This window comes from Xiphophorus couchianus, chromosome 21 (assembly GCF_001444195.1).
Source record: "Xiphophorus couchianus chromosome 21, X_couchianus-1.0, whole genome shotgun sequence".
NCBI lineage: Eukaryota > Metazoa > Chordata > Actinopteri > Cyprinodontiformes > Poeciliidae > Xiphophorus > Xiphophorus couchianus.
The window spans coordinates 16,951,912-16,967,337 of NC_040248.1; the positions used below are offsets into that span (position 1 = coordinate 16,951,912).

The window sequence follows — 15,426 nt, forward strand, 5'->3', positions numbered from 1 at the left end:
GATAGACTTTATGTGCAACAGCCAATAGAAACATGGCAGCTATGACTGTCCACACCTTTTATTTCTAAATGCTGATGTTCCCTGTTGTGCTCTTGCTCTGTCCTTGTAGGGGGGAGCTGCTTCAGCAAAGCACTGCCTACTGGATGTATAAAAAGAGGAGATCCAAAGCAGCAGCAAGGACAGAAACAGCACACCTGCCGGTCAGTACGCCATCATTTCATCACTAATCATGTCAGTGACCCAAAATCTGATGCAACATTTCGCCTTTTAAAGACTCGTCCAGCAGAACAAGTCAGCTAAAGAGAAGAGGAGGATCAAACAGGTAAAGAGGGTTTTATACTTAAATACTTAATACTTATATATACGAGTAATATACTTAAAATTAAAGAAGCCTCTACTTCTCAGAGGTCTGCTTCACATTACTTTACCTGAGCAATGAGTCCAACCATAAGACCTCTAAATTTACTCTGAAAGAAATGCAAACCTGTTACCATACATGAATCAGGACAAAATACAGGCAGAAAAGCATCTCTGCCTCTGCACAGCTGCAGAAATCATCATTTCCTTTTAATGAGACATTGCATTTTTTAAGACAGTAACAGCCAAGACCTGCTCAGTGCTTCCTGATTTTAATTAGTAGTATGTCCCCAATAGAAAATAAATGACTTTAGGGTAATTTACCTGTCTAGTGTTTGGCGTAGCAGTCTATATTTCACATATAGTAATAATAATGTAGTTTTATATTAGCCATAATCATGGAAAAGTCGATAAAAACAGCGCTGCTAATATTAATAACCAACAATAACCAATATCGCTGCTAATGAAACATTGGAGAATTGAAGATTAAGAGTAAAGAAAATGATCAAATAAACACTGAATACATGAAATGAAATAAATTAGCAAGTGTGACTTGTTGATGCAATAAGACCAATAATCATGGGAAACAATGTTGATCACAGTAAGTAAATGATGCTTCAGATTAAGTAACCGATCAGCTGAATAATTGATAAATCGGTCAACCAAATAATTAGCATTTTAGGGATGATTGTATTTGAAATGTGCATTTAATTTCTTTGCAGCACATATTTATGAATTCTTTAGAGCGTTGTGATATAATCATATTCTGTTCTCACACAGCTCCTAAAATGACTGCAGAGCAAAGAAAATGCAATTTCTTCAGCCAGTCCTTCACGCATGCTGTAATTATCACCATCTTTTAGCACAACTTTATTATTCCCCTTTGAAATAGTAATATTTATTAATCTCATTTATTGTCATAAAAAAAAAAAATCATATTGACTTACTAATTTTGTTCTTTTTTTGCAGTTCTGTGTTCCAATAGCTTTTTTCCTGGTAAATAGTCTTCACACCTTTATGTCCTATCATTTTGAATTAAAAAAACAAAAAAACAATAAAGATTGTAGTTGACAACTCTTGGGAGTTTTTTTTTGTGTGACAATTTTTCGCGGGCTTTTAACACATTTCTAGTTTAGTTTTATTTAGGTTCAGAACTTCTTTGGATTCTTTAGAGGGTGAAAGTAATTCACTGCCTAAATCTTTTGAAATCAAACCCCAACTTCACAGCTTTCAAGATGTCAGGCGACGCCTTAATGGCGGAGTTTGGGCCAGCAGCGTCCTTCCTGAGAAAATCCGACAGGGAGCGACTGGAGGCCCAAACGCGACCTTTTGACATGAAGAGGGCCTGTTTTGTGCCCGATCCCGAAGTGGAGTACGTTAAGGCTACAGTTACCAGCAGAGATGGGGACAAAGTCACTGTTGACACTGAAACTGGAAAGGTAAGTAGGGCGCAAATGTACATTTATAAACCTGGAGAAATAGTTGTGGTAAAAAAAAACTTTTAGTGGATCTTAAATGAATTTTAAAAGAGATGTTTGCTGTGATGAATGTCCTACAGACTGTTACAGTTAAGGAGGTAGATGTCCACCCCCAGAACCCGCCAAAGTTCGATAAAATCGAAGACATGGCCATGTTCACCTTCCTCCATGAGCCTGCTGTGTTGTTTAACCTCAAAGAGCGTTACGCAGCATGGATGATCTATGTGAGCAGTCACTACAAAAATCAAGAAGCTGCTTCTTTGCAACTATACAGTAAGTGATACGTTTGCTGTCCGTCTCTGGTGTCAGACCTACTCAGGACTCTTCTGCGTGACCGTCAATCCCTACAAGTGGCTGCCAGTGTACGATAAATCGGTGGTTAATGCCTACAGAGGAAAGAAGAGGAGTGAAGCTCCTCCTCACATCTACTCCATCTCTGACAACGCCTATCAGTACATGTTGTCTGGTGAGTTCCAGCTAGAAAAGAATATCAGAAATTATCCAGACCCTAAAAGACAAGAGGACTAACACAGATCTTGTTTAATATCGTAGACAGAGAAAACCAGTCAATCCTCATCACGTAAGTTATGTATGATACTCTCAGCTGCTTTGATTATATTTTCAAGCTGATTTCTTTAATCTTTACATCATATTTATTATATATACTACATGTTTTCTCTGCCCAGTGGAGAATCTGGTGCAGGAAAGACTGTAAACACCAAAAGGGTCATCCAGTACTTTGCCAGCATTGCGGCTGTTTCTGGAAAGAAAGATCCAAGTCAGGAGAAAAAGGTTAATATTATTCTCTCAATGTTTTATAGAATAATAAACTAAAATCTACGGCTACAGTGATTAAACCTTGTGCTTCCACACAGGGAACCCTGGAAGATCAAATCATCCAGGCCAATCCTGCTCTGGAGGCTTTTGGAAATGCCAAGACCATCCGAAATGACAACTCTTCCAGATTTGTAGGAACATTTATCACTTCCTATTTTTTGTTGTTGCATTTGGAGAGCCTACAAGATTAAACATCAAGTTGAAGAAATAACAGAGTATCATGAGTTGTGTGTGTGCGCGCGTGTTATGATTATTTTTTTCACTAATTCTTTTAACTGAACTACATTTTACAGGGTAAATTCATTCGAATTCACTTTGGGGTGAGTGGAAAATTGTCCTCAGCTGACATTGAGACATGTGAGTCTGCTTTGATAAAAGCTGTCCAATATGTTTACATCCTTTCTTGAACGATTTTCTAGTAAAACCACGTCACTACTGTGAAAGTTAATGACTCCCTTCAGTCTATTTTTCAAGGCTTTACATTCATACGAATACAAAGCTAGTGACTAAAGTTTAGCTTGATCTCTTGTGGACACCCTAAATGTAATCATTACATATATTTTTTTAGATCTGTTGGAAAAATCTCGTGTCACTTATCAGCTCAAAGCTGAGAGAGACTATCACATCTTCTATCAGATTCTGTCCCAAAGGAAGCCAGAGCTGTTGGGTGAGCACACAGCAAACAAAGAGTATACAAGTCTTGTAAAACACCTCAAATGAACCTTTTCATTCCTTTAACAGAAATGTTGCTGATCACCAACAACCCCTATGACTATGCGTACATCTCTCAAGGAGAAACAACCGTAGCCTCCATCAACGATGCAGAGGAGCTAATGGCTACTGATGTAAGTAAATGCAGTCTGTTGGCCGAAATCCGCCTGCACATAGTATCCAAACTAAATCAAATGAATTTTTATCTGGTCAAAGGAAGCTTTTGATGTCCTGGGATTCACCCAAGAGGAAAAGAATGGCATCTACAAGTTGACTGGAGCTGTTATGCATTATGGAAATATGAAGTTCAAGCAGAAACAGAGGGAAGAACAAGCAGAGCCTGACGGCACAGAGGGTAGGCAATGAAACTGGCTGTTTGTACACATTGACATCGTAGTAACTATAGAAATCTCTGATCCCATAGATTGTAATAATAGCAATAATCTGACACAATAACCAATTTTAGATGTGGACAAAGTGGCATATCTTATGGGCCTGAACTCTGCTGACCTCATCAAGGGTCTCTGTCACCCGAGAGTTAAAGTAGGCAACGAGTGGGTCACCAAGGGCCAAAGTGTGCAGCAGGTAACCAAAAAGCATCTATATTTTGTGTGTATCAGCAGAGTTGATAAATATCAAGTTTAAATCAGTTTGTGTCCATCCCATTTTTAGGTGTACTACTCTATCGGTGCTCTGGGAAAGTCGGTATACGAGAAAATGTTCCTGTGGATGGTGGTGAGAATCAACCAGTCCCTCGATACCAAACAACCTCGGCAGTACTTCATCGGGGTGTTGGACATCGCTGGATTTGAGATCTTTGATGTGAGAGTTTGCGGTTTTATGGGCATCCAATCTGTAGAAGAAAAGATCTCACTCTGCATTTGCTTATGGCTTCTAGTTCAACACCTTTGAGCAACTGTGTATCAACTACACCAATGAGAAGCTGCAGCAGTTTTTCAACCACCACATGTTTGTGTTGGAGCAAGAGGAGTATAAGAAAGAGGGCATTGTGTGGGAGTTCATTGACTTTGGTATGGACTTGGCAGCCTGCATTGAACTCATTGAAAAGGTTAGTACATCATCTAGTCTAAGAGCAGATAAGGCGTCATCTGAGGATTTAGTCTTTGATTCCTCAGCTCAGATGTCGCCACCAACTACCTGGAAAAGGAAAATCCTCTGAATTCATGTTCATGCTGTCATTTCTTTCCTTTAAGGGACATTAAGGGATTTTAAACTTGCAGAGTGTTTGATGTTTAATCTTTCATGTATCTACCCTAACAGCCGATGGGCATCATGTCTATCCTTGAAGAGGAATGCATGTTCCCAAAAGCCAGTGACTCAACATTTAAGGCAAAACTATATGACAACCATCTGGGTAAAAGCCCCAACTTCCAAAAGCCCAGAATCGTTAAAGGGAAACCAGAAGCTCATTTCTCTTTGGTTCACTATGCTGGTACTGTTGATTACAACATCTCCAACTGGCTGGAAAAGAATAAAGATCCACTGAATGAGACTGTGGTTGGACTCTATCAGAAGTCTAACCTGAAGTTACTATCTATGCTATTTGCTGGGTATGCTGGCTCTGATTCAGGTGAGGTCTCTGTCACCTTACTGATTATTACTTCCAATGAATTTAAACAGTAATTTAAAACTTGAACATCTATAATTTTCATACAGCCCAGGATGCAGGAGGCAAAGGGGGGAAGGGAGGAAAGAAGAAAGGTTCTTCCTTCCAGACTGTGTCTGCTTTGCACAGGGTAGAGTACATATCATGTTTTAGGCATTTCCAAAGCTGAATATTCTGCCTCCAATATCTTATTTATGCTGTACTTGCATTAATAGGAAAATCTGAACAAATTAATGACCAACCTAAGGTCAACTCACCCTCATTTTGTTCGTTGCATCATCCCCAATGAGACCAAGACTCCTGGGGCTATGGAGAACCCTCTGGTCATGCACCAGCTGCGCTGTAATGGTGTGCTGGAAGGAATTAGAATCTGCAGAAAGGGATTCCCTAACAGGATTCAATACGGCGATTTCAAGCAAAGGCAAGAAAAACCATGATCTTCTCATGTTGTTTGTAAGATCCTTTCCAACTGGGTATAAATGATGTTCCAAAGCATGGCACCTAATTTGTTGAAGAACCATCGTCAAGTTTGATGGTTGGGTCAGAAGTTGTCATTTTTGGTACATTCTCTACAGCAATGTTGATGATGCTTCTCTTGGGTTGCCTGAAGTTGGTTTCTCATAGTGATATGACCAATGGAAATAAAGTCACTAAACATCTAGACAGATGCCACACCTTTGACAGTAATACCTACATCAAACAATATCTTATCTGACTATTGTTTGAAAATCTAAACATGTCATATTTGATGCTACAAAATTACATGAACACTTTGCAAATGTTGTAGCAATAACCTGATAAAATGTCTTATTGTCATGCTGCATTACACACACGGCTTTACTTACCTCAGCATGCCAAATGCTTGAGGGGCATTATTTAGGTTGGGAAAAGAAAAAAAAAAAGTGGCGCTATGACAGAAGTAACCTAAACTACATTTCAACAAACATGCAGTATTATGTAATTAGACCATGTCTTTAATGAGACAAATTTGCCAACACCCCTGAGAACTTTAGACTTTCGCAGTTTACATTTTCATTTAGAAATTTTCATATTTACCTCCAAAAGTTGCACTGTTTCAGATATCGCATCTTGAACCCAAGTGCCATCCCTGAAGGGCAGTTCATTGACAATAAAAAAGCAGCTGAGAAACTTTTGGGGTCTTTGGATATCGATCATGAGCAGTACAAGCTGGGACACACAAAGGTTGGTTCTGTACATTAAAAACCATTAAGAACAGATTGAGAAAAACATTTCCTGTCTGTTGACAAAAGAATCTGTCACTATCAGGTGTTCTTCAAAGCCGGCCTGCTGGGGGTACTGGAAGAGATGAGAGACGACCGTCTAGCTCTCATCATTACTGGGATTCAGGCAAGATCCAGAGGACTGCTTGCCAGGCTGGAGTTCCAGAAAATTGTTGAACGCAGGTTGGAGGTCACTGCTTATTTTCACGGCAAAAAAAACAACAACATAATTCTGACAAAGAAAACTCAAACATCCTGATATTCTCCACAGGGACTCCTTGCTGGTGATCCAGTGGAACATTCGTGCCTTCATGGGTGTGAAGAATTGGCCCTGGATGAAGATGTTCTTCAAGATCAAGCCTTTGCTTAAATCAGCTGAGACCGAAAAGGAGATGGCAAACATGAAAGAGGAGTTTACCAAGCTCAAGGAGGCCTACGCCAAATCCGAAGCCCGCAAGAAAGAGCTTGAGGAAAAGATGGTCACCCTTCTCCAAGAGAAGAATGATTTACAGCTCCAATTTCAATCGGTGGGATGAATACCTTATCTTACTTTTTAACAGTTGCGTAGAGCTGCTGTAGAATATAATACAAGCTTAATTTCCTCTGTGTAGGAGCAAGACAATCTAGCAGATGCTGAGGAGCGCTGTGAAGGTTTGATCAAGAGCAAAATCCAACTGGAGGCCAAAGCGAAAGAGCTGACAGAGAGGCTGGAGGATGAGGAGGAAATGAATGCAGAGCTGACTGCCAAAAAGAGGAAGCTTGAGGACGAATGTTCAGAGCTTAAGAAAGACATTGATGATCTGGAGCTGACTTTGGCTAAAGTGGAAAAGGAAAAGCACGCCACTGAGAACAAGGTATACTCCATGTTAACTGTCTGGTCTGTAATTCTTGTCTTTGGGAATAATTTCCTTCTTCATGCTAGTATGTTGTGTGCTTCCTATAAGGTGAAAAACCTGACGGAGGAGATGGCAGCTTTGGATGAAATCATTGCCAAGTTGACCAAAGAAAAGAAAGCTCTTCAGGAGGCTCATCAGCAGACGCTGGATGACCTGCAAAGTGAGGAGGACAAAGTCAACTCTCTGACCAAGGCCAAAGTCAAGCTGGAACAGCAAGTCGATGACGTGAGTGCTCGCTTTAAAAGAAAAGCACCTTGGGTGGACTAGAAACAAACTGGTGAGCTAATTGTTTGGAATGATGCTTCAGCTTGAAGGATCACTGGAGCAAGAGAAGAAAATAAGAATGGATCTGGAAAGAGCCAAGAGGAAGCTGGAAGGGGACTTGAAGTTGACCCAAGAAAATGTGATGGACCTGGAGAATGACAAACAGCAGCTGGAGGAGAAGCTTAAAAAGTAAAATTTACAAATCAGCAGATGTAATTTTTATGACAGTTGTCTAAAATAAAATGTTTCTGTTTCTGAATGCAGGAAAGACTTTGAAATCAGCCAGCAACTCGGTAAAATTGAGGATGAGCAGGCGATGGGTGCTCAACTTCAGAAAAAACTGAAGGAGTTGCAGGTAAGCGCGTCTGCAGATAGCTTATGCTTCGTTTTCTCTTTATTAGCCGTGCCTCTAACAATGTCGGCGACTTCCATCAAGGCCCGAATTGAAGAGCTCGAGGAGGAGCTGGAGGCTGAAAGGGCTGCCCGGGCCAAAGTGGAGAAGCAAAGAGCCGACTTGGCCAGGGAGCTGGAGGAAATCAGTGAGAGGCTGGAGGAGGCCGGAGGAGCCACCTCGGCCCAGATCGAGCTGAACAAGAAGAGGGAGGCTGAGTTTCAGAAGATGCGCAGGGACCTCGAAGAGGCCACCCTGCAGCACGAAGCCACCACGGCTGCACTGAGGAAGAAGAACGCAGACAGTGTGGCCGACCTGGGAGAGCAGATCGACAACCTGCAGAGGGTCAAGCAGAAGCTGGAGAAGGAGAAGAGCGAGCTCAAGCTGGAGCTGGACGATGTGATCTCCAACATGGAGCAAATCGCCAAAGTGAAAGTAAGATACGCCTAGAAAAATAAGATTGCTTACATCCTTTGTAGATTAGTTTCTCACCCTCACAAACATTTATTTTATTAGTTTGTAATAAAATAAATGTGCACATGTGTGCGTAAAAGTGACAGAAAAACCTCAATTTCAGTGTTGGTGATTTAGAAAGTCTTTAGAAAAGACATTGTTCCTGTAAACACTAAAGGACCTTTCCATGATTTGTATTGAGTTAACTCATTCCACATTGTGCATACACATACTGTGGCTTCAGCCTGCAACACAATATTGGATGTTTTTGCTACTTTGCACTTTTCGTTTACAGTAACATGAGTCAGAAGCTTAACAGTATATACTTTTTATATTGAGTATTTTTGCATCTTTTAATAAAAGCAGTCTTTAGTTTAGTGCCTGCTGATATTTTGAAGAAAACTCCCATATGCCTGTTTTCTAGCAGTTTTATGCTAAGCTAACAGTCATTACCATCATGTCTATATTATTTATAGCTGGGGCATCTAATGTTACAACTTTATCAGACAAAACCATAGTCCCCGCGAGATAACAGTCTCCTCAACAAGAAGTATTGTGATGTTTTAATACCTCAACATCTTGTAAAATGGGATCTGGTTACATCCTAGTAAACATGGGAATTAATCAGTCGCAAGTTTTCTTCAAACATGATAAATTTGACACCTTGTTAATCTTTTCCTTTAGACCAACCTGGAGAAAATGTGCCGTACCCTGGAGGACCAGGTGTCTGAATACAGAACAAAATCAGAGGAGGCCCAGCGCTCCATTAGTGATTTCACCATGCAAAAAGCAAAGCTGCAAACTGAAAATGGTAACAAATTACACTCATGCTGAAATAAAATCGCTAACCTTTAATGACACCGAAAAACCACAAGACAATCTGCGGACTGAGCCTTTGTTTTACAGGGGAGCTTCTGCGGCAGATGGAGGAAAAGGACTCTTTGGTCTTGCAGCTGACCCGAGGGAAGCTGTCCTACACTCAGCAGGTTGAAGACCTCAAGAGACAGCTGGAGGAGGAGGTGAAGGTAAGCTACGGTTTCAGGAAGTTCTGCTTTTACTAAAAAAAAAAATCTCTACCAGCCAGACAACTTGATTTTATTCCAATTTCTTAAAGGCCAAGAATGCACTTGCCCATGCAGTGCAGTCTGCCCGCCATGACTGCGATCTGTTGAGAGAGCAGTTTGAGGAGGAGCAGGAAGCCAAAGCCGAGTTCCAGCGCAGCTTGTCCAAGGCCAACTCCGAGGTGGCTCAGTGGAGAACTAAGTACGAAACCGATGCCATCCAAAGAACTGAAGAGCTGGAAGAAGCAAAGTAAGGACTTCAGAACAATTACCTTCTCTTTTGTTTTGCCTGCACTGTGATTGCTTTATTATGTTGTTGCCTCTTAGGAAGAAGCTAGCTCAACGCTTGCAGGAGGCTGAGGAAGCTGTTGAAGCTGCAAACGCTAAATGCTCCTCCCTGGAGAAAACCAAACACAGGCTTCAAGGGGAAATCGAGGATCTCATGGTGGATGTGGAAAGATCTAATGCGGCTGCTGCAGCTTTGGACAAGAAGCAAAGAAACTTTGACAAGGTGATGACACATTGCACATACGCAGAGTCCTTTCGGGGGGGAAAGGAAGGCTTGTTGAGAACATTTGTTACGTGTAATTCTCGCAGGTCCTGGCTGAGTGGAAGCAGAAGTACGAGGAGTCTCAGTCGGAGCTGGAAAGTTCTCAGAAAGAGGCGCGTTCCCTCAGCACTGAGCTGTTCAAGCTCAAGAACTCCTACGAAGAATCTCTGGATCATCTGGAGACCATGAAACGCGAAAACAAGAACCTTCAAGGTAAGTAGAACTCATTATTCAAGTTTCACAATATACACGATATGGTTGAATGATGGAAAACTAAATAATTCTGTCTAAAACAGAGGAAATTTCTGACCTGACTGAGCAACTTGGTGAGGGAGGAAAGAATATCCACGAGCTGGAGAAGATCCGCAAGCAGCTGGAGCAGGAGAAAGCCGAGATACAAACGGCTCTGGAAGAAGCAGAGGTGATTAAAAACGTCTAATACATCATGCACTTACCTTTGTGAGCTTTGATGCTTTGCGGGAAACCCAGCCGCTTTCTGTTTTTGCGCCAGGGTTCTCTTGAGCACGAGGAGGGTAAGATCCTCCGAACCCAGCTGGAGTTCAATCAGGTGAAGGCGGACATTGAGCGCAAGCTGGCCGAGAAGGACGAGGAGATGGAGCAGGCCAAGAGGAACCAGCAGAGGACGGTGGACACCCTGCAGAGCTCCCTGGAGGCGGAGACTCGCAGCAGGAATGAGGCCCTTAGGCTGAAGAAGAAGATGGAAGGAGATCTCAACGAGATGGAGATCCAGCTGAGCCAGGCCAACAGGCAGGCGGCAGAGGCTCAGAAGCAGCTCAAAGGAGTCCATGCCCACCTAAAGGTTAGAGACCTAACATCACAGACACTTCGATTTTCCATTCTGGGCTCATCACTTGTCAATGAAGGTTAAACCGAATCTACATATTATTCGTCATAACAGGACTCACAGCTGCAGCTGGACGATGCGCTCCGCTCCAATGACGATCTTAAGGAGAACATCGCGATTGTGGAGAGACGCAACAACCTGCTGCAGGCGGAGCTCGACGAGCTGAGGTCTCTGGTGGAGCAAACCGAGAGAGGTCGCAAGCTGGCGGAGCAGGAACTGCTGGATGTCAGCGAGAGAGTTCAGCTGCTGCACTCTCAGGTACACCAGCCAACAAATGTCCAGTCTGTACCCATGTTGGTACGAGGGACGCTTCACAATTTGGCTCCTCCTTTCCGGTGGATCAGTGTAGGAGGGATAATGAGAACTTGAAAAATGTTTATATGCAGTTGCACAGTGAACAAGTTTTCTATTGCTTGCTTGCATGTTCAGTGAACATGGGACCGCTCCCACTCCTGTGCTGACCAGAATCTAGCTCTGCACCCAAGCTGGCTTATCACACTGAAGTTGGTATCTGCTTGAAGCCTCATGATTCGCTGCTAAACTTAAGAGCTACTTTGCTTTACTGCATTTTTATCATTTCTATTTCAAAATGTATGATTTTCATTTCTGAACTGATTTTCTCTGCAATCTTCATTTCAATCTTTGGAACACAATTTGAGATTTCTCAACCTCCAAGCAATTCAAATCTGAAACACACTAAACAGAGAGTTTACGTTGCCCCTTTGGCATTATGACTAACTCACACACACACAAACATGAAAATCATAACATGCTGAGTTGAAATCTCTGGACTTAGTTATTCTACAAATAGCAACCTATAAGAGATGCACAATATCGTGAACACATCGTCATCGCAATGTCAGCGTGTGCATTATTCATATTGCAAAAGGTTGGTGTTTATTTGCTGGCCAATATATCATACAAGCTCTGAAGTTGTATTTTTTCTACTATCTACCTACCTGCCTGTATGGCTATGCAATGTGTTTTTTTCTATTTAGAAATGTTCAGTTTCAATCTGTTTTTAATGATTTTTATGTTACCAGTAAGTCAAGATGTGCTACTGGCGAGCTAACGTTCTGTCCTGATCTCCCAGAACACCAGCCTGCTGAACCAGAAGAAGAAGCTGGAGGGAGACGTCGCCCAGATTCAGAATGAGGTGGAGGAGGCCGTGCAGGAGTGCAGAAACGCCGAAGAGAAGGCCAAGAAGGCCATCACCGACGCAGCCATGATGGCGGAGGAGCTGAAGAAGGAGCAGGACACCTGCGCCCACTTGGAGCGCATGAAGAAAAACATGGAGCAAACCATCAAGGACCTGCAGCACCGCCTGGACGAAGCGGAGCAAATAGCGATGAAGGGCGGGAAGAAGCAGGTCCAGAAGCTGGAGGCCAGGGTAAACCGTCCCCATCCGTCACAGTGCTGCTGGAAATTACAGCACCTTTTACGCTTTATAAACGTGACCTCTTTTTTTCCCCCTCGCCCCACATCTTCATTTCAAGGTCAGAGAGCTGGAAAATGAGATCGACATGGAACAAAGAAAAAGCAGCGACTCTATCAAAGGGGTCCGCAAGTACGAGAGACGCATCAAGGAGCTCACCTACCAGGTCAACCCCGCCGCCACACTGCAAAAACTAGTTTCTACCACAAATAGTACGCTTCAACAAAGACAAAACCAACTTAAAAGTGGCTTTTCAGAAAGATATGGGCGCTTTCTTCAAGTCAGTAATTCCTTAATATTGATGAAAAAATTCCTGACTCCACTGGTAAATTATTTCACTTGTAACACGGGAAAAATGTCTTGTTATAAGTTAAATAATCTGCCAGTGGAACTAGAACTTCTTCATCAACATTGAGTAGTTAATGACTTAAAACAAGCTGCCATATCTTGTTGAAAAGTTACTTGTAAGTCAGTTTTGTCGTATTTAAAGTGTACTAAGATATTTACACTATAAATTAGACCAAAAATACTAAGATTTTGTGTTCATGCTCAGTAAGCAACATAATCTGCTGATTGAACAGACGGAGGAGGACAAAAAGAACCTGGCCCGTCTGCAGGATCTGGTGGATAAGCTTCAGATGAAAGTGAAATCCTACAAGCGGAGTGCAGAGGAGGCCGTAAGCTGGAACACTTCCATTTGGTTGCCTCCTTTGTTAATAGCACCGTCGTGTTAAAACCGCGCCGATCCGGCTTTTCTTTCAGGAGGAACAGTCCAACGTAAACCTGAGCAAGCTGCGCAAGCTGCAGCACGAGCTGGAGGAGGCGGAGGAGAGGGCCGACATCGCAGAGTCCCAAGTCAACAAGCTGCGAGCGAAGAGCCGAGACCCCGGAGCTAAGGTGCGGAGACGAACGCGTCAAAGTTTCAATATTTGCTGCTCTAAATCATTTTGCAAAAGGTGACGTCTTCCGTCTGTTTTTTTTTTCCAGAAATCGCATGATGAAGAATGAAGCTGCCGCCGAGACTCCCATGCGTGCCTGTAGTTTAGTCGTAGCCTTGTAGTTGTTCTTTATCCTCCATGCAACATGAGCAGAATAAAGAATAAATGAGTTATGCATGCCACCTGCACCGCCTGTCTCAGTGGTTTAATTTAAACCCATCAGCTGATTACAGCAACACTTAAAATACCTTTTCAAAAACCAGGATGTCTTTACTACCAGTACAAAACTGCTGAATGTTTTTTTTTTCACTTTTGGATGACAAAAACAAACAAAAAAAGAAGTAGCCTTGGCTTTGATTCTGAGAATTGTGCTTCTCGCAGCATGCGGCTCTGATGTGCTGCTGACATGAGCAGCTGAGTGTGCAGCTGGGGATGAGCTGTAAGAGGACGACTGCAGGCGGCTCGGTACAGACAGGAGGACGGAACAGATGAATCAGGGTTCTGAATCGTCTCGGGCCTTGCTTTGGTTTGGTCGGAGCCAAGAAACTAATCCATTTAAATAAGGGTTGAATTAAAAGTGGAAGCTACGTGTTGCATCTTTCATTGAATGACATTAATACCCCTGTGGAGTATGTGCAAACTTTAGACGGAGGCAGTAATGTGAAACAATGAAAATGCCGTTGCTGCTAAAATGTTCTGATTAAACGGCAAAGAAAACAACAGATAGTGACTAAAGTCGCAATGCAAGACGTTAGTCCATTAGAGGGCAGCGTTGGTACACTTGTCTTACATCATGACACAAAGCTTCCCTTATTTGTTTTAATTGACTTATCATCACAATGATACGTCAATTTTTTTCTTTCAAAACAAAATTTCCAAGTGTTTTTTTTTCACTAGCTGTTAAGTCGTTATTTTTGAAAAACCCTGTTAGGGAAATTAAAGTAAATAAACTTTGCCATACTGATGGGTCAACTATCAACGCTATGATAATCTATTGAGTCTGATTAAACTATATCTTTGTTCATTTTATTAGGTAACCTGTCCTATTTCCAGTTTCTCACACCTCCTCATGCTCAATAAATTGATAAGAGTCTCTGCAGCCTAACAGCCACGTTATAAAATGCTAAAAGTAGATTCCTTAAAATCACTAATCTAACCTAACCTTCCTATGTTACAAGGCAATCTTTTTTAAAATTATTTTTAATTTTGTAAAAAAAACGATGGTGCGTGTCTAGTGTGTATGTTTATTGTGGCAACAGTGACGTTGCGGTTCAATCACAGTGACATTTCAAAGTCCAAGCTCTCTTCTATAACTCTACAGAACCACTCCCAATAAAATAAACAGTGTCACTGTGTTAACACCTCTCTCCTTTATCATGTTGCATAATACAAGATAGGTTCCCCTTTGGCTTTGTTTTTATCAGCTACCCTGGCTTATTGGTATCAACAGGTTACTTATTGTGCTGGAAGAAGATTTCTGATGGGGATAATGGGTGAAACCGTTTGGTGCATAACCAGTTTTTCCACTTTAAATATAACAGAATCGTATATTTGAGCCAGGCTTTATGTAATTGACCTTTTAATTTTTATTTTTGAATATTTGCTGCCAATCAGCTGTAAGAATGGAATATTTGATAGGCTTTAGTATTTCAGGTGCAATGCTTGGTAATAAAATATTTTGCCAAATTGATGGACTTGAAATATATTCCTCCGCACAGTGAAAACAGGTCCTAGTGATCAAGATCCAAATGCTCAGGGAGAGCAGAAATCATGATGATAGAATGAGAGGTTGCACCGCAATTTCCTGCAGGCCAAGAAAGAATCTTTCTTAAAATTGTATCTTTTAGCACTTTGTTTCTAGCAGCAAAAATTAACACCGAAATTCCTGCGATATCAAAGTCTGACACGTAGTTATTTTAGCATCAACAAGATGATTCCTAAAGAGGTGTAAGATGAACAACAAAGAACAGTGTAATAATCACCTGAAGGGATCATGACTAAGAAAATGGCAGCAAATAAGGTACCAAAAAATAAATAAATAAAAAAATTCAAAAAAGCCAGCAGGGATCTGGCAAAGAACCTGAGAAATCTGTCCTCCCTAAGCATCAACATGTGTGTACAAAAAAAAACAAAAAACTGCTTTATATTTGCCGATCTGTTACTTTTGGCCTCTAAGTAGTGAAATTGTTCTTGCTGCCAGCGCCTAAACCAAAAGATCCATGACACTGATCTATTCCTTTTTAAGCTTAAAAATAAAACATTATCAAGACTCAGAAACTAAATGCTGTCTGTGAGACCGATCATGACAAGCCTAAATTAATT

General features: G+C 41.7%; 1 protein-coding gene across 2 annotated transcripts; it reads left to right on the plus strand.

The window, feature by feature from the left end:
• The first annotated feature begins 106 nt into the window (after nt 1–106).
• LOC114136525 (myosin-6-like) lies at nt 107–13,292 on the plus strand. Of its 2 annotated transcripts, XM_028004557.1 has the most exons (39): nt 107–200; nt 274–322; nt 1,585–1,796; nt 1,916–2,059; nt 2,145–2,301; nt 2,388–2,415; nt 2,522–2,627; nt 2,711–2,803; nt 2,966–3,029; nt 3,241–3,339; nt 3,414–3,517; nt 3,600–3,738; nt 3,850–3,968; nt 4,056–4,205; nt 4,282–4,452; nt 4,665–4,974; nt 5,061–5,140; nt 5,226–5,431; nt 6,090–6,213; nt 6,298–6,434; nt 6,523–6,778; nt 6,863–7,105; nt 7,196–7,372; nt 7,455–7,600; nt 7,676–7,766; nt 7,848–8,237; nt 8,940–9,066; nt 9,162–9,280; nt 9,370–9,566; nt 9,644–9,827; nt 9,914–10,079; nt 10,163–10,287; nt 10,378–10,686; nt 10,786–10,989; nt 11,825–12,121; nt 12,228–12,332; nt 12,748–12,843; nt 12,929–13,063; nt 13,154–13,292. In XM_028004557.1, the coding sequence occupies exons 3-39, from the start codon at nt 1,593–1,595 to the stop codon at nt 13,172–13,174; spliced, it is 5,823 nt and encodes a 1,940-aa protein (XP_027860358.1). In that variant the 5' UTR covers nt 107–200; nt 274–322; nt 1,585–1,592; the 3' UTR covers nt 13,175–13,292. The 2 variants fall into 2 exon arrangements, with proteins under 2 accessions (XP_027860358.1, XP_027860357.1); XM_028004556.1 differs by having other exon boundaries at nt 169–322.
• The last annotated feature ends 2,134 nt before the right edge of the window (nt 13,293–15,426 follow it).